The sequence below is a fragment of the Suricata suricatta genome, chromosome 3, assembly GCF_006229205.1.
Source record: "Suricata suricatta isolate VVHF042 chromosome 3, meerkat_22Aug2017_6uvM2_HiC, whole genome shotgun sequence".
Lineage (NCBI taxonomy): Eukaryota > Metazoa > Chordata > Mammalia > Carnivora > Herpestidae > Suricata > Suricata suricatta.
In genome coordinates this window covers 115,627,163-115,648,129 of record NC_043702.1, presented here as the reverse complement: position 1 = coordinate 115,648,129, position 20,967 = coordinate 115,627,163, and the positions used below count along the sequence as shown (strand labels likewise).

General features: G+C 55.1%; 1 protein-coding gene across 1 annotated transcript in view; it reads right to left on the bottom strand.

The window, feature by feature from the left end:
• PARP1 (poly(ADP-ribose) polymerase 1) overlaps positions 1 to 20,961 on the bottom strand; it is a 34,729-nt gene extending 13,768 nt beyond the window's left edge. Inside the window, exons 1-10 of the mRNA XM_029934896.1 lie at positions 20,716 to 20,961; positions 16,592 to 16,757; positions 10,286 to 10,398; positions 9,575 to 9,789; positions 7,767 to 7,866; positions 6,038 to 6,154; positions 5,460 to 5,636; positions 2,820 to 2,967; positions 2,125 to 2,265; positions 38 to 280 (exon numbers count right to left, since the gene is read on the bottom strand). Of these exons, the coding sequence (XP_029790756.1) occupies positions 38 to 280; positions 2,125 to 2,265; positions 2,820 to 2,967; positions 5,460 to 5,636; positions 6,038 to 6,154; positions 7,767 to 7,866; positions 9,575 to 9,789; positions 10,286 to 10,398; positions 16,592 to 16,757; positions 20,716 to 20,835 (1,540 nt within the window). The 5' untranslated portion in view covers positions 20,836 to 20,961. The remainder of the gene's footprint in view (positions 1 to 37; positions 281 to 2,124; positions 2,266 to 2,819; positions 2,968 to 5,459; positions 5,637 to 6,037; positions 6,155 to 7,766; positions 7,867 to 9,574; positions 9,790 to 10,285; positions 10,399 to 16,591; positions 16,758 to 20,715) is intronic.
• Positions 20,962 to 20,967: the final 6 nt, after the last annotated feature.

The window sequence follows — 20,967 nt, the reverse complement described above, 5'->3', positions numbered from 1 at the left end:
GGGGGTAAGGCAGGGCCAGGGCGCCCGGGGCCCTCACCTTCCTCCTTGACAGGGCCCTTGCTCTTCTTGGCCAGCGCGGCCCCCGACTTCCCTTTGGGGGCCTCGGCCTCCATGGGCTCCGCCTTTACCTCAGCACCCCAGGGGGACAGCACGTGGGCCGAGAGCAAGTCCTGCAGGCTCTTGGTGGAGGCGGCCACATCCTGGAGGAAATCCTCAGACACCACGCGGAGGCTGGCTTCCCTCACCTCCTCCATCTTCTTGTTCATCTTCTCCACCTCCTCTGTTCGAGGCAGGAGGAAACACAGCTGAAGCGTTAATGGAAAGACACACAACACCCTGTCCTTGTCACCAAGTGCTCGGGGGTCGTGGCCACCGCCGCCACCTGCATGGTCGCTAGCGCCACAAACAGGCAAGGAACCCCGAGCCTGCCCTCCCCAGGCATCAGGAGGGTCACTTCCCCCACACAGCATGTGGCCATTGCGCTCTGCCCCAGGCGTCCTGTGTACACAGAAGCCTTTAGTTTCGTGCAGTCCCGCTGATGTTTCTGTATGTGGTGCTGTGTTAAAAAAAATCATCCCCAAGACCAACGTCAAGGAGCTCACTGCCTGGTTTTCTTCGACGACTTTTATGACCTCACACGGAAATCTTTCATCTGTTTGGAGGACACTTCTGTGAGTGGTGTGAGGCAGGGATCCAGCTTCCCGCTGTGTGTTCTAGGCTCCCATACTGTAGACTAACGCACCCTTCACACGTGGGTTTATTGCTGGGCTCCCTCTTGTGCCCCACTGCTCCAGGGGAGGTTTCAGGTTGGTCCCCCACGGTTTTGCTGAGCACAGCAAAACGTAACAACTTGAAATTGAGGAGCAGGAGGCCTCCAGCGTCATCCGTCCCTCTCCAGACTGTTCCATCTGGGGTCCTCCATGGGTCACACAAACTGTAGGGCCATCTGCTCCATGTCTATGAACTTTGGACTTTGAGGGGCTGCGTGCATCCATACTGCCCTGGGGGGGAGGAGGGGAAGGTCCCGAGGGGCTCCCTTGCACACACAGTACTCTCTCTCTTGCAGCTTCCAGCATCCTATCATTTTAAACTTCTGACATGTTAACTAGAACATGTGTCTTCGGGTTCATCTCTGACTCTGGATCTGGGTGTTGGTTTCCCTCTCCAGGTTAGAACATTCCAGCCATTATTTCTTCAAAGATTTCTGCCCTTTCCGGGGCATCTGGGTGACTTAGCCAGTTACACATCTGGCTCTTGACTCCGAGCTCCATGTTGGGCTGGGCGCTGGGCAAGAAGCCTACTTAGAAAAAAGATTCCTGCCTCCTCCTCTCACTCTCCTTCTGGGAGCCTCTAGTGAGCACTTGGTCCATCCGACACCACTCCTTCATTCCTCCTGCAATCTTTCCTGCTTTTCTCTCTTTGCTGTGCTGAGCTCTGCCGTACTGTCTGCCTCATGGACTCGGACACCGAGCCTGCAAGCTGCCTTTCCGTTCAGATACTGTCTCCTGCAGCTCGGTGACATCCGCTCGGTACTTTCAAGCATTCCCCCTGCTTCATCTGCTCCTCTCCCAGCTCAGTGAGTACCTTAGACCCTAACCTTAAACCACAGACCAGGAGTATTACTTACCTCTGCTTCGTCTAGACCTTTCTCAGAGGCTCTACCTCATTCTTTCACTTGGAACACCTCATTTCTTCCCCTCACGTCCCTGCGTTTCCAGCCGGTGGACAGACAAGAACCTCTCCTGCTCTCAAGGGGCCACCCCACAGAGGAGGGGCACCCGTTGTGCAGTGCCGCCCCAGCTTTGCTCTCAAACTAGAGCCTATCCAAGAGGCTGTTCCTAGGAGCGGACAGTGATTGGGGCTGCACAGAGCCCATTAGTGTCCCCAAGGGGAGGGTCCTGGGCTGGCAGGGAGCAGGGAGCAGGCAGCAGCCTGTAGCTGGGGCAGAAGACCTGTGAATGCGCATGCGCACACACACCAGCTTCCTCTAGTACCACTAGAACCATGCTGGGTTCTCTCCACAAAGGACCTCAACAATGGTGCTGGGCAAAGAAAGCTATCCCAGAGGGCCCTGTGGGGGCCCCGCCCCTGCCCCACCCTGTTCTACACCAGGATCAGACTCACTTTTGGTGCTGATGCACAGGGAGGCCTTGCTCGCTGTGCAGGTCAGCTTGCCCCCAAGTCTCTCAATCGTGGCCTTCACCTCGTCCTTGTTCCGGGACAGCTTCCCCAACGTCAGAATCTTCATGTTGGCCAGCGGCTTATCTAGAAGGGAGATGGTTGTGAAGCAGCGAGGTCCCAAGAGGACCAGACAGCCTGGGCTCCCCTCTGGTCAGCACCCGCTGAGAACAGGGCCTATGAAGGCAGCGGCCCGGGGCTGCCGGGAGAGTGGAGGACAGAACACAAGGAGGGCATCCCCTCCATCAGGACATGCCCCAAGGTGCACCGCCAAGGCTGTGTGGGGACGAGGGCTCAGGAGGCTAGCAGCAGAGCCACGTGGGTCCCCAATTACTTTCCTGCTTGTCCCACCGCACGTCTGAAACTGCAGTTTCTTACACAATACTCATTAACCCCATGGGACAAACCAGCCCTGTCGAGGATGGTCACTCAGTGCTTTGCTAGCTTGACGCCGAGGGGAGACCCCTCCCCGGCACGTGGGGTGTTCAGCGTGGACCCCAGAGCAGAAGCCCCACGACAGGGCTTGGGGGGCGCCGGCCTGGCCTATCCTAGGATGCTCCTCCTGAGTGCCCCATGGTGCAGAGGGCAGCGGAGCCCGCAGAGCACCCAGGGGACCCTCCTAGAGGCTGGCCCCACAGTACCTGGCAGGGTGGAGCTGTTCACGCTGGCAGGCGCCGAGGCCGTGGAGGGCGGGGGTGCCGCTGCCACCGGGGCTCCAGTCTCGGGCGGAAATACCCGGTCCTGCTTTTTGATCTTCAGTTTCTTGAGGTAAGAGATTTCTCGGAATTCCTGATATCACATAAAGTTCAAGTTAAAAACTGGTTCTCCCTTGAAATAACCATCTGTTAGGCCAAAGGGGACTCTGCTCCACCAAATTAAGCAATCTTTTTTCCCCCCTCTCAAGGTAAAGAACCACCTAAAAGGTGCAAGGCTTCCAGCACAAGATACACAATTACTGCAAACACAGCTCAGATTCCTGGTGTTTCTGCGTTTACGACAAAGCTAGCACGTGGACGCTGTCGGTAGTTTTCCTCAAATAAAACGTGACACGGGGAACCACCCCCAAATCAGCTGACCATGCGGTGGGGGTCATTGCTGGAGCCTCCCCTTTGGGCGGCCCCCAAGGGTCAAATTCCCCCCCCCCCCCCCCCCCCCCCCCCCCCCCCCCCCCCCCCCCCCCCCCCCCCCCCCACGACAGAGAGCCTACAGGGACTGCACGCACTGGGAAGGAATTATTCCTCAAGAGGAAGTCGGCTAACTCTCACCCTCCACCCCTGTAGGGAATGCGGCTAGGGCGCCTGTGGGATTCTGTGGTTAAGCATCCGAGTCCCGATTCTGGCTCAGGCCGTGATCTCAGGGTTCAGGGCCTGGAGCTCTGAGTCGGGGTCCGCGCTGACAGTGCGGAGCCTGCTTGGGATTCTCTCTCTGCCCCTTCCCTGCTCACTTGCTCTCAAAATAAATATTAAGAAGAAAAAAAAAACCACACAAAACAGAAAGGACATGGCTGCAGAGAGCCCAATGACCGTGTTCGCTGCGGATTCTGCTGCAAGCATGGTCCCTCCTCCTCCTGGGTGACATAGTGGGCTGGGCTCCACATCACCTGATCAAGGGCCTGTTCCTGTGACAGTGGGTTCAGTGAAAGCCCACTGGGTAAAAACAGACCACCTGCAGCACAAGCCAAGCACCAAACACACCATGTATCACAGTGATGTGCCAAAGACCGTTTCTCCCTCTGAGGAAGAAGTCCGGTCTTGACTGGGGCAGATATAGGAGGGCTAACTTTAACACAAGAGCTGAGCTCCACAACCGAAGGCCACGTGACCCAGACCAGGAACTCTGGGAGGGCTCCTTGGAGGCAGTGACCTACTTAGGCAGCCAGGGCTGAAAAAGCATGGCACAAGCAGACTTGCGACCCCATGGCTGGGAGCGTGAAGAATGAGCATGCAAGTGCACATGCGGTGGGCAGGGAGACCCATACTCCAGGGGCACAGGGCAGTGGAGAGGCCACAGAAGGCCCCCGGAGCCAGGCAGGTCCCCGGCAACCCCAGAGGGCCATGCCGCAGAGCTAACCTCGCCTCTGGCCCCGGGCTGTAGTCTCACATGGGTCCATGACTCCATGATTCTGCACAGGCGGCAAGGGCTGTCGGCCTGAAAACAGGTCTTACACATGCAGGTGGCTTCAAAAACAAACCCTCCAAAAATAAAGACAGACGGGCGCCTCAGTGGCTCCGTTAGTTAAACGTCCGACACTGGATTTCAGCTTAGGCCATGACCTCATGGTTCAGGAGTTCAAGTCCTGCACTGGGCTCTGTGCGGACGGTTTGCAGCCTGCCTAGGATTCTCTTTCTGCCCTTCTCCACTCACGTGGTCTGTCTCCCAAAATAATCTTAAAAAAAAAAAGTAAATGCTGTGCCACTGGTACATAATACAACCTAGTTCCTGTCCTTCTGACCTTATTATTTCCTCAAAGGTAGTAAAAGGAACACAAATACCATAAATTGGTGTGCAATATTCACAGACTCAGAAAACCTGGGAAAAGACTTCAAGTGATGCGCAGAACCACTGGAAGATTTTGAGGACGAAAGAAATGACGAGGTTGGAGTTGATGTTGAGCGATCACTCAGGAGTAAGTACCGAAGACAGAGAGGGAAGGGTGGCAGCTGGGCAAGCCGGGGCACTAGAGCCGTGGCGGCGGGGGTACAGCCACGGAGTGCTGCCCACGGGCCACCATCCCCAAGGCTTGGCACGCTGCAGTGCACACAGCGAGCGAGGTGACCCGACCAGGCTTGAAGCCCTGCCCCTGGGTGCCAGCCTGCATGGGTCTGCGGGCACTGCGAGTCCCAGTTGCGCGCCCTGAGTGAGTTTTCTGCATTGAGAATATGCAGTTTCATTTAAAAATAAAAAAGCAAACAAACACCTGAGACCAACACCAGATACTTAATTCTGCCCGCCCTCCCCTCAAGAAATGGCCTTGGGAAAGAAGTTCTCGTCCCTGCATCTGGAACAGTGCCCGGCACAGAGGAGGTGCTTGATCAGCAGACATCTTGGCAAGAGTAGTTTACACCAAGCAGACAAGACCACACTCCCTCAGTTAGAAGACATGGAGTCTGCAAACGTATGGATCCGATGATACCGTTTTGTGTCCCGGCTGAGGACGGCCTCGCCGGGAAGGAGCCTGGGGCACACTGCACTGCGGTCATGGTGACTTGCAGTGTGGCCAAGCCCAGAGATGGGGTGATGGTGTTTTTCTGGCTAAGCTCCCGGAATCCACCCCCCCTTACCTTTGGGGTCACCCACTCCTTCCGGCTGGGTGTCTGTGTCCTGACCATACACTTGGTCCAGGCGGTGACGTCCCCGGTACAGTAGTAGGCGTCGCTCTTGAAGACCAGCTGGCCCGAGCATTCCTTGCAGGGAAGGAGGGCCCCGAACACCATGCCATCTGCCACTCGGTCCAAGATCTGAGACCCATGAGCAGCAGGTCAGAGAGGAGGGCTCGCCCCCCCTTGCCTGGACACCGCACAGGTGGTCTCCAGCAGAGCTTGGACTGCTGGGGCCCCATGACAGGGTGAAGCCGCTGTCCCTGGGTGGCCGAGAGGTAAAAGGATGGCCAGGCTGTCTCCAGAGCCAGCTGGGAAACCAGGGGGGAAGGGAACTGGGGGCTCCCCCCACCCCACACCTGGGCCAAGTGTGCACATGAATGTACAGCCTGCTCTCCTGTCACCAAACTCTAGATGCAGGGATGATGTATGGAAGAGTCTTTGCTGCCCTGGAAATGGCCACGTGGAGTGACTGCAGCGCTGTGATCCCCCCCCCCCCCGCCCCCTTCCCCGACAAGGTTGCTCCGTGGAGGGCAGCTCACCGCCGACTCCCCGGAGGGGACTTGCTGCTTGTTGAAGATGAGCAGCTCTTTCAGGTCGTTGGTTGAACACGCTTTCTTCAGCTCGTCCTTGATGTTCCATATCAGCTCGTTCTGGGCCTGCGATGGAAGCCAGTGGCCAGAAGATCAGCTCAGCCGGAAGACCCGATGGGAGGGGCCCCATCCCTGGCCAGTCTCCCCCGTGTCCTGGCCCATCAGCCACAGGGAAGCGCCCCGCCCCAAGAATCCCGCTTCTACCCAGGGCTGTCCCTGGACCCAGTCCTCGGGGGAGAGCCCAGTGTAGCAGGCACACCCCCCTGACCCCTCACGATGCTCACGCCTCAGGGACGAGGGGTGGCTGTTCTCTACTCCAAAAGTAAGTAGGGACGATCCCAAGCACCCCCACCGGCCTTGATGGCAAGCATGTTGCACAGGACAGACCTATGTTCTCCAGGAAGCGGAGTTTTCAGTCTTGGGGGCCGTGTTCACGCAGTGCCTACCCTCCGCGTCTCATTTATCCTCACTACCGCCCTGCCCAGGACAGCCCCAGCCTCCCCACATCAGGGCACATGGCGTGAGCTGCCTCCCTGCTAGGGTCACAGGCAAGCTGTTCACCCCTCGGCCACACACGGCACCCATGCAAACCAGAGGTGAAAATGCCAGCCCCTGCCACCCCTCAGGGCCGCTCTCTGCACCAAGTAAGGATTTTAACGGTGCCCCCACCCTTTTTAATATTTTATCTTTCAGCAATCTCTACATCCAATGTGGGGCTTGAACTCAGGACCCCAAGATCACATGCTCCCCTGAACCAGCCAGGCACCCCCTCAAGGGAGGAAGATTTTAATGCGACCAACAAAGTGACACCACACACATCGGTGCCTGCTTGCAGCTTCCCAGTCCCTACCCTGCCTGCATGGCAAGCGCCCTGTCTCCAGCTGAGGACACAAGGGCGCAAGTGTCAACAGAGGAAGGAACATCACCTCCTCGGCCCAGGATGAGGATGCTGGGGACGCCGGGAACATTCGGATTTCCCTGACTGCACTCAAGAGAACACCAAACCCACTAAGAGGCAAACGCAAAATAAACCAACTCTACCATGTCCGGATTTACACACAACAGACACCGTGTTGCTACAGACAATCGCATCAAACGGGTGACTCTTGTCAAGCACCTGGGACCAGATCAGACACTGTTTCTCATCTCTGTCACACTAGCAAGACCGAAAACGCTCACAACAGAGCCGAGCAGATGGCCCATGGAAATCATGTGCCCAAGGAGAGACAGATGGTTCTCCCCTGGATTTCCTGAACACCCAGCATTTTCTGATCAATAATCTTTACTTTGATTCAACACACAAGTAAGCGACATAGAGCTGAACCTGCTGATGACTACGGAGTCAGCAGGCGGTTTCCGCCCCTTTCTCTGCATGCCTCCTATTCCTCTTGTACACAACAGATCTTCGAGTGGCTCTTCCCGGTACTCGTGCGGGCCGGGCACTTGGCCTGCAGCCCCCCAGGTCCAGTGTGAGGAGGCTGGGGTGACACGGGAGCCTACGGTGGCTCTCCTCCAAGCATGAAGTGCTGTTCTGGGTGGGAAGAGACCCCTGGGGGGTGGGGTTACTATTAACAAGTGCCAGCAGTTGGGAATTCCTGGAGGTGGGGCCTAGGCTTTCTTCCTGGAACAGGGAAGAGAACGTGGGGGGGGGGGGCGAGTACAAAGCTGCTGCACTCACCTTGAGGGCCTTCTCAAGCTTACTATCCTTGTCCTTTTCCTTTTTAGATTTCTTCTTGGCCACTTCATCCATGCCATCCACCTCATCGCCTTTTCTCTTTCTGAAAGAGACACGGGATGGAAGAGAGTCATCAGAGCCGCGAACCCCAGCGACTCAGGTGATGCGGGACTTTCACGTCCCTGGAGCGCCATGTGCCGGCTGCCATCACACTGCACCTCACTCACTGCCTTCGGGTGCCCAGTCAGCCCAGGCAGTGCTGGCAATGGGCCTCATGCACCTTGTGGTGAATTCTGCTGCTAGGGGGCGGTCAGGGGGTGCCCCGGGGCCTTGGAACAGCTGGTAAAGGATCCAGGGCTCAGGCCTCATCTGATGTCAAAAACCCATGTACGTCTTGGCACAAACAAAGCAGCCTGTAATGTCCTGGCAGAATGACCACTGAGCCCACTGCCAAGGGGCAGGGACCGCAGAGATGAACCACTCGTGCCAGGGGCCAAGGCTTTCAAGTGAAAACACGGGGCTGCTCCCAAGGTCAATGGGCTGCTCTCAGGTAGGGCTGCACTGTCCTTCAAGCCTCCAACGAGACCTCAGCACCGCTAATGGCCACCTGGGCTGGTCAGCAGTCACTGACTTGAAGGAGGCACGAAGGGTCGTCATTGGCCACCCAAAACAGGGCGAGGCAGTCACAGTGGCTAAGTTTCAGCCATCACATACCTGAGCACTTCCCCTCACCCATGAAGCAGAGGACACCCCCCCCTCCCCCCGGTCAGGAACCCAGCAGGGTGCTGATGGACCACAGCACAAATGTGAGCTCGGCACCCCGCACTCGCACCATGAGCTGGACTGTTCCGAGGACTTTTTTTTTTTTCAATTTTGTTTTTGAAAGAGAAAGACAGAGTGTGAACAGGGGAGGGGCAGAGACACACACACAGAATCCGAAGCAGGCCTCAGGCTCTGAGCTGTCAGCACAGAGCCTAACACGGGGCCTGAATCCATGAACCGTGAGATCATGACCTGAGCCGAAGTCAGAGTCTTAACGGACTGAGTCCCCCAGGGACCCCTGTCCTGAGGACTTTTAATCCACAGGTTGGGTCTCCCACTTTCCTCATACTCCACAACTGCGTGTGCTACAGGATGACCTTGTGTGATATGATCCCGGACCATGCAGGGCAGTGGCTTAATAACAGGGAGGTCAGGGTCACTCCAATTCTCACAGCCGCTGTCTAGGGAGCAGGGCACACACCATGCACACTCCTGCCCCGCCTCCCTTGCTGCATCCATGACCATGAGCAACTGGAGACCAGGGTGCAGGGACCAACAGGGGAAATGGAAAAAAACACGTGTGACCCAGGATTGGCAGGGACAGGGCTTCCTGTCCTGAAGGTCAGCACTGCAGGAAGCACACTCAGCTCCCAGCACCATCACCAGAGAGACCCAGACATACAGGGACATGGCCACACGTGGGGACAGGGAGAGGGCCATGCAGGGGTCACGGGAAACGTGATGGCTGGCCCAGGCAGGAGAGCCCTCCTCTCCTGGGCAGGGGTGGGGGTGGGGGGCTAATAATAGGTCTGTGTGTCTGGATCAGACCATGCTGGCAACTCCTGCAGGTCCCTGTGTCCTCTACCCCTGCCGCCGGGAAGGGGCCCTTCACTCTGCACCCTTACATGCAGACTTAGTAGCAAAGGAAGACCCGGGAGCGGCCTGGAATCCTCAAGGTCTCCCTGAACGCCCCCACACCTCCCATAGCTCCATACCCCCCCTTCTCCCCGAGCCCCTCCCCCTGCCCCCCCCGCAGGCCTCACACCCACCCTTCACTCTTGACTCCCGGGAGCTGCTTCTTGAGGGTCTCTCTATCCTCTGGGGTAAGAAGGCTGAAGCCCTTGAGCTGGCTGGCGCTGAACTCGGGCCGGAACCCCAGTTCCTCCCTGTTCTTGATGAAGCAGCCTGGGTGGTACCAGCGGTCAATCAGGCCCAGTTGGGGCTTCTCCGGGTCTAGCATTTTCTTGGACAAGCGTATCTGGCCCTGCAAAAAAAACCACACATGGTACCAAGAAGAGGGATGGTGACCTCAGGGCCTGTCAGGTCCATGCCAGGGCCACAGCGAGGTGTGGAACGTGTCCAGCCACTGAGGACTGTGCATACCCAGAGGCTCAGCACCAGGCTCCAGCCGCTGTCTCCCTGCCCGCCTGACTGCCCGGGCACTGGAGGATGTGCCAACATCGAGAACACTCTGTTGGCCCAGAGAAGACAGAGCAGAGCAGGCCCTGGAACGCTGTCCAGGACATCTCCCCGCCCCACATCTGTACAGGAAGGCCCCTCTGAAGCAGTGACAAACTACAATTCAGAACAGGGGCCGCCATGCGGGCTGAGCTGGCAAGCCCCACGCCTGTGAGGTCTTCACTGCATGTTTCACCACTGGTGCTGAGCCGGTAGCGAAACCCCTGCTTTCTCTGTCCTTGGACCCCCACCCCACACCTGACACCAGAGCCCAGGTGGCTCAGGTCTGGCCCCGCGCCCACCTTCTCAATCTTCTCCATGCAGCCTTTGCACGTGCTCCTGCTGGACTTGGCATACTCCGCTGTGAAGTCAGCCAGAGTCTTCTCCGTCTTGCAGCCCGCGTCCTGGCCTTTGCCTGAAGGATGGACCATGGGCTCCTCAGCCTCAGGGGGCCCTGCCTAGACTTGCCCATGGGACCCCCTGGGGTTCAGGCGGGAAGGAGGGGCTTTTCTGGCAATGAGACACCACCCTTCTGCAGGCAGGCTCTCCAATGGGCGCAGCTCACCTCCCGGCTCCCTCCATCGCCTCTGGGGCCCTGCCTCACTTGACAAAACACTTCCCAGTGCGGATTAGCAAAGCCACATAACACAGCCTGCTACCCTGCAGGTCACCTTCCTATTTCTATCACATTTCTATTTATCAAAATCACATGCTGGAATTACACGAAGTGTCTCGATACAGAGAGACACCGGACACGTAAGAAGAAACAGTTGAAGGCTTTATCTGGAATCCACAGGCAAAGTTGCCACGCACAGCAAAAACTCTCTGGGATCCATGGCCAGGCATCTGGCCCAAAGGACACTCTTCCATAAAAGAAATTCCAAGACCGAGACGGAGACAGGCTGTCTTCTCCTGCCGCATCTATACGACATTGGACCGGGGGCTCCAGCGAGTGCATGAGGGCCCAAAAAAGAGCCAGAGGGTGTAACAGTATAAAGCCTTCTCTCCCTGTATGTGATGTGATCCCCATATCTGTAGGAATATGTAAAAAACCACCTTGACCATTAAGTGAATCAAGTGAAATCTGCAGAACCAAAGATCAACATATAAAACGTTTCCAAATCCGAATAACCATATTAGAGAAAGAAAATAAGCCATGCTTCTGTTTAAGTGCCATTTCAATACATTTAATGCTTAGAAACGGATTTACAAGACACTCAAACCCTCTCCGCCGAAAGCGGCAGGACGCTGCTGAAATGAACAAGGACCCAAGTACACGGAGGGATCCATCCTGTTGTAGATTGGCTCCGTTTGCTAACAGACCAGCATGTCAATCCAGTTTGATCCACAAATTCCGTGTGATGCGAACCAAAATCCTAGCAAGTGTCCTCGTGCAAGAAATTGACAAGTTCACCACAAAATAGGTAAGGAACTACAAAGGATCCAGAGAGGTCAAAGCAGTACTGACAAAGAACAAAGCCGCAGGCCTCACATGTCATGATTTCATGATGTCCCATAAAAACTACAGAACTGAGGCTGCGGAGGGGAGACAACGGGGGTGGGGTGGGGGGCGAGCCGGACAGACCCAGTTATTGAGTCCACGGGTTTTAACAAAGGAAGTCTCTTCCTCACAAACAGTGTGGGAACAAAACAGCATCCACATGGAAAACACAAAAAACAACTCCTTCCTCACACCTAATGCCAACCTTCAGGGAAGACAGATCAGAAACTGAGTGTGAACGTTAGAACTAAGGGATTTCCAGAGAACCCTAAGGGAGTGAGCTTCACCATCTGTGAACAGGCAAACGTGTCTCAGGAGACAGAAAGCACAAACCAACAAAGGAGAAGAAAAAAATTAACTACTGCTCTTGGTGAAAGGTCAGTAATCAAACAAAAAGGGAGACCCCAGAATGAGAAAAGGTTTGTTTGCATCTGATAAAGGTCCTGTCTCTAAAATATTCTAAGAACTCTTACAACTCAACAGAATGACCAAGGCAAGTTAAAACCACAACAGGGTCTCACTACACAGCCGTCAGTGGCTCATACCAGTGGTGGGGAGGACACTCCCATCCCTCAGGCGGGGAAAACAGCCTGGCCTGCTCCTTAAAGAGCCTAGAGTGCCCGGGTGGCTCAGTCGGTTGAGCATCCAGCTTCGGCTCAGGTCATGATCTCACCTCGAGCCCCGCATCAGGCTCTGTGCTGACAGCTAGCTCAGAGCCTGGAGCCTGCTTCAGATTCTGTATCTCCCCCTCTCTCTGACCCTCCCCTGCTCAAGCTGTCTCTCTCTCTCTCTCTCTCTCAAAAAATAAAACATTAAAAAAAAAAAAAAAAAAAGCCTAGAGCGAGCTCATACCTATGGAGCGATCTGCAGTTCCATTTCCAGATCCTCATCCAGAGAAAACAAAAGCACATGCTACGTGGAGACCTGGACACAAATGTTAAGGGCTGTATGAATAGCAACGATTCATGCTCAATGAACGACAGTGATCCTTCCCAGGAGCACTCCTCAGCAATGCAGAGCCCAGGTAACCAGGCAGCCAAGCCAAGGCACAAAGGCCCTGCTGCGGGGAAGGGGCTTATGGGAGCACACTCCCCCTCTCCTTCGGAAATCCCAAATCACACAGCACTCATCCACGGGGACCAAAATCAGAGCAGTGCTGCTCCCTGGGGGGAGGGTAAGAGAGAGGGCGCCAAGGGAATTCTGGGGGGAATGGGAACACTTCTTAACTTGACGGGAGTGTGGTACAGGGCTGCGAGCATCTATCAAAAGTCAGGGAACTGCATGTAAGCTATTTAAAAAATTCCAGGTGGGGGCGCCTGGGTGGCTCAGTCAGTTGAGCGTCCGACTTCGGCTCAGGTCATGATCTCACATTCGTGGGTTCGAGCCCCGTGTCTGGCTCTGTGCTGACAGCTAGCTCAGAGCCTGGAGCCTGTCTTCAGATTCTGTGTCTCCCTCTCTCTCTGCCCCTCCCAGCTCATGCTCTGTCTCTCTGTCTCAAAAATAAATAAAACATTAAAAAAATTAAAAAAAAAAAATTCCAGGTGAATAAGTTCAAAATAAGACCAAAACCAGAGACTGAGCAGACGGGGCTACAGGACATTTCAAACAGCAGGAGGCTTCGATGTGGCAAAACATTCGAACAGGCTTCAGAGAGAAACGTCAAATGGCGCCCAGCTGGTTCAATCTCAAGATCGTGAGTTCGAGTCCCATGTCAGGTAGAGCGTACTTAAAAAAAAATTTTTTTACACTTATTTATTTTTGAAAGACAGAACATGAGCAGGGGAGGGATAGAGAGAAAGAGACACAGAATTCGAAGCAGGCTTCAGGCTCTGAGCTGTCAGCAGAGCCCAACGCAGGGCTCAATCCCATGAACTGCGAGATCATGACCTGAGCTAACTTTAGACGCTCAACTGACGGAGCCCCCCAGGGGCCCTCGGGCAGAGTGTACTTAAACAGAATCATTGGATCACCTGGGGGGCTCTGTCAGTCATGCATCTGGCTCTTGGTTTTGGATCAGGTTCTGGTTCTTCCGCTAACATATAAACTCGACCTCCAATACTGGAGGTGGAAATGTCCGATGACAAACATTTGACCTCTATTGTCATCGGGACAGTGTGGTGCCTGCGGGACAGGCAGAGAAGCACAACAGAGCCCAGAAACACACCCACAGTCACCCGATGCTTGACAAAAGAGCAAAGGCAACGTAAGAGAGAAAAACAATTTTTAGGGCTCCCGAGGGGCTCAGTCAGTAAAGCGTTCGGCTCAGGTCTTTACCTCACAGATCGTGAGTTTGAGTTTCCCCACCGTCAGCACAGAGCCTGCTTGGATTCTCTCTCTCATGCTTGCCCTCTCCCCTCCCCCACCTCAAAATAAAACAAAGAAACAAAAAGAATCTTCAACAGGCAGTGCTGGCACAACATACAGCTGCACACAAAAATCCACCTGGGCGCCTTGAGTGTAAAAGTCGTATGAGGAAGACGCACATGAGGATGGGACTGTTCTGTCCCAGAACAGAACACAGGAGAGCCATCTAGCTCACCTTGGCGTGATGATGGTATTTACATACGACACCACAGCACCAAGTTCCCTAAACTCGGAAACTTCTGCCTGTTACAGGCCACGTCAAGGGAACGAGAGAGGAGAAGCCAAAGACTGGGAAAGAGATCTGCAGAGGGCACACCTGACAGAGGGCTGCGATCCTGGAGCTACGAAGAACTCTCAGACCCAACGGTCACAGAACAAATGACAAACGGGCAAACATCCAGAGAGTCCTCACCGAAGAAGCACTGGACAGCAAGGAGCTCTCGAAGAGATACTTGGCGCCGTATGGCGTCAGGGGACTGCAAATAAAACCATGACACGTCTACGTACCCATCAGAACGGCCCGACCCAGAGCACGGACACCCTGAGCCTGGGGAGCTCTCACTCGCTCACCGCTGGTAGGAACTCACAATGTGTAGCCACCCTGGGGAGTTTCTCATGAAACTAAACACTCTCACTGAATGATGCAGGAATCATGCCACCTGGTTATCTACCCAAATGCACTGAAAACATGTCCATACAGCTACCTGCCTATGGATGTTTACAGCAGTTTTGCCATTTCCCAAACCTGGAAACCACCAAGATATCCTTCTGCAGGTGAAAGGATAACCCAGGGTCCATCCAGACAATGGAAGATTATCTGGTGCTAAGAAGAAATGAGCTATGGGGGCGCCTGGGTGGCTCAGTCGGTTAAGCGTCTGACTTCGGCTCCGGTCATGATCTCAGGGTTTATGGGTTTGAGTCTGGCATCAGGCTCTGTGCTGACAGCTCAGAGCCTGGAGGCTGCTTCCGATTCTGTATCTCTCTCTCTCTGACCCTCCCCTGCTCTCTCTCTCACACACACACACACACACACACACACACACACACACACACTCTCTCTCTCTCTCTCTTTCAAAAAATAAATAAAACACTAAAAAAAAAAAAAAAGAACTATCAGGTCATGAAGAGACAGGGAAGAAACTGAAATACCCATTCTTTTTTAACCTTTATTTACTTTGAAAGCAAGAGAGAGCACATGTGGGCATGCAGGGCTCGAACACAGGAACCATGAGACCATGACCTGAGCCAAAACCAAGTGTTGGACACTTAACAACAGACCCACTCAGGCACCCCGAAACGCACATTTCCAAGTGAAAAGGCCCAATCTGAAAAGACTACATACAGTGTGATTCCAACACCTGGCACTTGAACGATGTGGGGCTTGGGGTGCTGACCCCCTCTTGCACTGAAAATCTGGGTGTAACTTTTGATTTTCTCCAAAACTTAACTACTAATAGCCTACTATTGACCGGAAGCCCTGAATACAGCTGATCAATGCCTGCTGTATTACGTGGATTTGTCATGCGTATTAAATACTGTACTCACAATAAGGTAAACCACAAAAGTGAACACGTTATTAAGAGAATCTCAGGGGCGCCTGGGTGGCTCAGTTGGTTGTGCTTCTGACTTAGGCTCAGGTCATTATCTCAGTTGGTGGGTTTGAGTCCCGCGTCTGGCTCTGTGCTGACGGCTCAGAGCCTGGAGCCTGCTTCGGAGTCTGCGCCCCACCCCTCTCACTGTCCCTCCCCTGCTCATGCTCTGTCTCTCAAAAATAAATAAACATTAAAAAAATTTAGAAAAGAAAAAACCATAAAGGGGGTGCCTGGGCGGCTCAGCTATTTGAGCTTCTTTGATTTTAGCTCCTGTCATGTCATCACACGGACGGTTCCTGAATTCGAGCCCAGGGCCAACAGGTAGAGCTTGCTTGGATTCTCCCTCCCCTCCTCTGCTCATGAATTCTCTCTCAAAAATAAACATTAAAAAAAACAAAACAAAACGGAGAGAAAAACATTAAGGAAAAAGGAAACCCCTTTACAGCGCTGTCCTAAATGTTTGGAGAAAAACAGACACATAAGTAGGCCTGCATGGTTCACACCTGTGTCACGGGTCGACTACACGTTGTCCAGACCCATCAAACGCACATCACGGTGAGTGAGCTCTTGATATAGACTATGGGCTTTGGTGACAGGGAGGCATCACCGTAGGGTCATCAGCTGTAACAGCTGCATGGCTCTGGAGGAGACAGAGGGGGAGGCTGTGCCCCAAGCAGGCGAGAGGTCAATGGGAGCGCTCCGCACTCCTGTGGAACTCTGCTGTGATCGAAGCCCATGCTAAGCCAACAGCCCCCCGAAAACGGAGCAGCAACCAGAAATGAAAAAGCTACCTTTCCTGGAAGCCTGGCTGGCTCAGTGACCAAGTGTGTGACTCTTGACCTCGAGGTTGTGGGTGGGTTTGGGCCCTGCGATGGGTGTAGAGATTACTTAAAATCTCAAAAACAACCCCAAAAAGCTACATTTCCAGCATCCTGGAAAGTAAAATCCTGCGCCACAGGACAATGCCAAGTCACCAAGGTGCCTCAGGAGTAACACACCAGCGTCATGTTCCCCGAATGCAAACGTGTGAAATGGGGGGCGAGGGCGGCAGCTGAAGGGCTCATTTCTTTGCTTTCTCAGGAAAGATCCCAGGGAAGCTTCCAGGTTGAGGCTGGGGGCCTAGACCCACCGTCTCCCTGGTCTGTACCCACCTGTCACCCCTCCAGCCTCCGCGGTCTTCTTGACCTTCTGCTGGTCGTCCCACCTGAGCTCTGAGAACCCATCCACCTCGACGTCGGGCTGCCGAATGGCGTGGCCGACCTTCCAGAAGCAGGAGAAGTGGTACCAGTGTGGGACTTTTCCATCGAACATGGGCGACTAGGAGAGAAGCAGAGGGAGGTGAGTGGGCGGCTGGCCCCACCCCTGGCCCGAGTTTCCTGGTCTGAGAAAGGGGGACAGCTGAGCTCTGTCCTCCACGTCACATAAGAAGTGGGAAACGTGGCATCTCTGGAGATCTTCCCAAAGGGCCTGGAAGACCACTGCCTTTCGGGGCTGGGGCTGTCCTCTCTGGACACGGGATTCCCTGCTCCGTGAGCCCATCCCCTGCACCCGCCAGGATGGCTTGGACCCCAAAGGTCCGTGTGGCCCAAAAGGGGCTCTTCTGGCATCTCTGTGGTTGGAATAATGAGAACAAGTTGCAGATCGTGCGCAGAGAAAATGTGTCAGGAAACCGTGTCAGGCTGGAAGCAGTTGCATCGAGGGGAGTGGGATGAAGGAACTCCCCCCCACCTCCCAGGGAACCGGCAGGGGACAGAAGCCAAGCCGATGGGGGGCCTGAGCTACCTGCCCGCCCCCCTTCAGCAAGTGAGAAGTGCAAGTCCCCTCAGAAGCAGCTTCCCCTCTCACAGTGGTTCCTGATGGCCCATCAAGCCTCCCTCCCGGGGCAGGTGGTTGCTGGCACTGACTGGGTCCCTCACGCTGTGCACAGGCCGCCCTCCGGGTAGGAAGCGGCACCTCCATCACAGATGTCTGGGGGGAGTGGCACACAGGAGGCAAGTGACTCAGCCCCGCTAAAACCCAGACACCAAAGTCCTTTCCGCTACACAGCACCACTCGGCAGGAAGAGCTCTTAAAAATAACACCAACGGTTCTGACCAAATCAAGGGAGGCCCCAACCCTCTGCTTTTATAGAAAATAAAGCCATGTGCCGTGCGGACGGAAGAAAAAAGGTTAAAATGGCATCAAAAATAAACACCGCGTGGAAATTTTTGGATGAAGCCATCAGATAGGGGAAACATTCTGAAAAAGCAGCGACAAGTTCTCCCCTGGGGGAGTGGCCTCCCAGGGTCACAGATTCAGAGGGAAGGTTCACATCGGGGCACGCCAAGGGCTGGGCAGCAGGCTGCCTCGTCTACAGCACCTTGGCCGTCCCCGGGTCCCTGACACCCGTGGCCCTACTCAGTAGCACCTCCTCAGTCCCCTGGGAGGCTCTCCCTCAGCTCCCCGCAGTTCGGGGTGACTCCTAGGTCAACACCTCTTTCCCGTACCAGGCAGGGAGAAGTGCTAAGGAAGAGATGGCCTCCACACCCAACACAGGCATCCGAGAATGGATTCCTGTGGAGTTCTGGCTCTCCAGTGTCCACCAGAACGGCCAACACATCTAGAAGCATCTGGCCACTGCGCTGTGTGTCGCAGTGCCTCCCACAAGGCCCCTCGGGTCCTGGCGCCCCTCATCTACCCCCCTCTGCAACACTCGGTCACATTCATGGAAAGGAGGCCGGTGGCCCAGCGCCTTCACCCCGCACCAGAACTCGTGTGGCATTTTCTCCCGGCTCTGGCAGGGGCCCCACACCTGCCCCCTAAACGTTGGTTCTGGGGCTGCGTCCCAAACAGCTGACACAGCGTGGACTGACCGAGAGGTGTGGCCCAAGGGTGTGCTCACAGCAGAAGTTTGGGGGGTTTGTTAGGCCTCTCATTCTCCCTTGAGATGAAGGACCCCTAATCAAAGCAAGGCTTCACCCTAGAACTTGGGACTGGCAATGACACGGCAGGAAGGAAACCAGAATAAGGTCACGAGACTATGCTTTCACCTGACAGCCGTCAGCAGCAGCATCTGTGTACTCAGCAAACACCCAGCACCCCCAAGTACCAAGGTCCTCACTGGGCTGCCTTCTGCACTCAGCAGGCCATCCTGCTGCCCCCGGTACCTGCAGACACCAGGGACGACAAAGTGCGTGCAACCCCCGAGGTTTGCTTCAGCCCTAAGCTGAGCCAGGAGTTGACCACAACCCCTTCCCTGCCAAAAGGCCCAATGGGTGCCCGGTGGGTGCCTGGAGGCTGCCCCTGGGCCCACCACCTAAGGCATCAGGTATCTGATAGCTAGGGAAAACAATCCTCACATACAAATGTAAAAGAAAAGTATTGAAACCCAAGTGGAAGAATGGCTTCTTTCTTCCTGACCTCCACCAGCTCCGGACACAAGACCAGACTTTACGTTCTGAATGGAAACTCCACCCCCATCACAGTCACAGAAAACCACTCACTTTTAATAATAATTTCTTTCACCATCCAGATTGCCCAACAAGGGCCCAGAATGCTACACTTTATTTGGTCCTCGGTGGGGCCATCCCCAACACTCCCCACCCCCAGACGCCCAAGCCCTCCTCAATCCGACAGCCTTGCCCAAGCTTCTCACTGGCTGCCCTAAGGTCTTCTGTCTGTCCTTCCCGATAGGACAGGGTCCTCTCTGGCTGACTTGTGAAGCCTACAAATGTCCTCTTCCCGGAATGAGATTTAAAAATGCATAATGAACTATACCGGCTCTCAAGAGAAACCCATTAGGCTGAAATCATCATCAAAACACTTAAGAAATTCAGGGGGATGCAGGGAGCTTTAAGGCATTAAGATATAGCACCTACTCCCCCAACTGCAGTAACTTTGAATACCGACAAGCATAACGGGTGTTGTGAGAAATCCCCAACCCGTGAAAAGCGACGTGAAAATGTGTTACCGCTGGTGATGAAAACCACAGCTCCTGCTTTTACTTTCTGCTTATATGCACGATCAGATATGAGTGCAGGTGATGTAGATTTCTTCTCCAAACCCACGGCTCTCCTGAGACCCTGCACTGAAAGGGAATTTCTTGTTCTAATTCTTTGAAAAATGTTAATGCCAACACAGCTTAAGGTCAGGCAGCTCCTACATTCAGGTTCAAGACCAGAGCGCCTTTGTGGGAGATAAGCTTTGCAGATGGTGGGCCTCATCTGCTTTTCCAGACTGCCACTTCTGGGCAAAACAAATACTGATCAGAATCCCAACCAGGCACTCACTCCCGGATGGTGTGCGCCCAGTACAGCGCCGTTTACCAGTCACTTTCGCCTTAACCAAACCGGTGACTGCCAAGGTGGGGTGGGGGTCTTTCTCTGTGCCCCTAGGACCCAACTGGTGAAGCTCAGTGTTCACTGAGTGGATAAGTACCTCGCCGCCGGCAACAGACCTAGGTAGGCCCTGAGGATACGAAAACAGCACGCCCTCATTTCCACCTAGTAAGTACTGAAAACCCAGTGAAGACTATCTGATTGTTCCTCACTCTGCTGCCTCACTGCAGGGAGGGGAAATCAAGTTACCGGGACTGTGAGCAATGAATGCAGCTACCAGAAAGTTCATGTCGGAGCCGGGAGGAGGGCAGGGAGAAGCAGCACACGGAGGGCCGAGGGATTCGGGAGCGGTAAGTTCCCCTCAAAACTGTGGGGGGATCCCCCACGTGCCCAGAAGGCCGGAGGGGCTAGCGACATCCGTGCGGCCGCTCTTACTCAAACCGGACAGCTGGAAATGCCTCAGGAAGAGAGCGCGCGCCTGTGAACATGGAGTTTGGGGGAAATACGATTTCAAACCACGAATTAGACCAAAAGTGGATGCACAGTACAGAAAGGACACGGATTCGCATAATTTTGCACAACTAAGAAAAAACCGAGGGCAAGCGAGCGAGTGTTGAAACGACACCTAAAGCCAGATTAAACGAATCCTTACAGGCCAGTCGCCATCACCAACGGAGGACAAAAACCTTCCAGCACGAGGTGGGTCTGAACGGGATCGGCTCCAAAAGCCCTAGCATGCATCCCCCCCGGAGGACTGCAGGGAGACGATGAGCCCCTCCCCCGCCCCAAGGAGCTACAGCTGCCCCCCAGCTCTGCAAGGCGTAGGGCCTCGCCCGCCCCGCCCCGGGAAGGCTTTCCCGGGCGGGCCCCTGCGGGCAGCCTCTCCCCCTCCGGGTCCCCCTCCCCCTCCACGTCCCTCCCCAACCCCCCCAACAGCGCGCACAAAGCGCCGCGCGCACCTGCACCATGATGGCCATTCGCAGCGAGTCCTTGGGGATGCTCTCGCTGCATTTCTTGCAAGACGCGCGCCCGCTCTTGGCATACTCGACCCGGTAGAGCTTGTCCGAAGACGCCGCCATCGTCCCCGCGCGCTACCACCGCCGCCGCTCCGGGGGTCCCCTGCCGCGACCTACACGGGATGCCGCCGCCTGCTTCCTACTCCCCGCAAGCGCCCAAGCGCCCCGAGCCGCCGCCGACCACGCCGCCCCCGC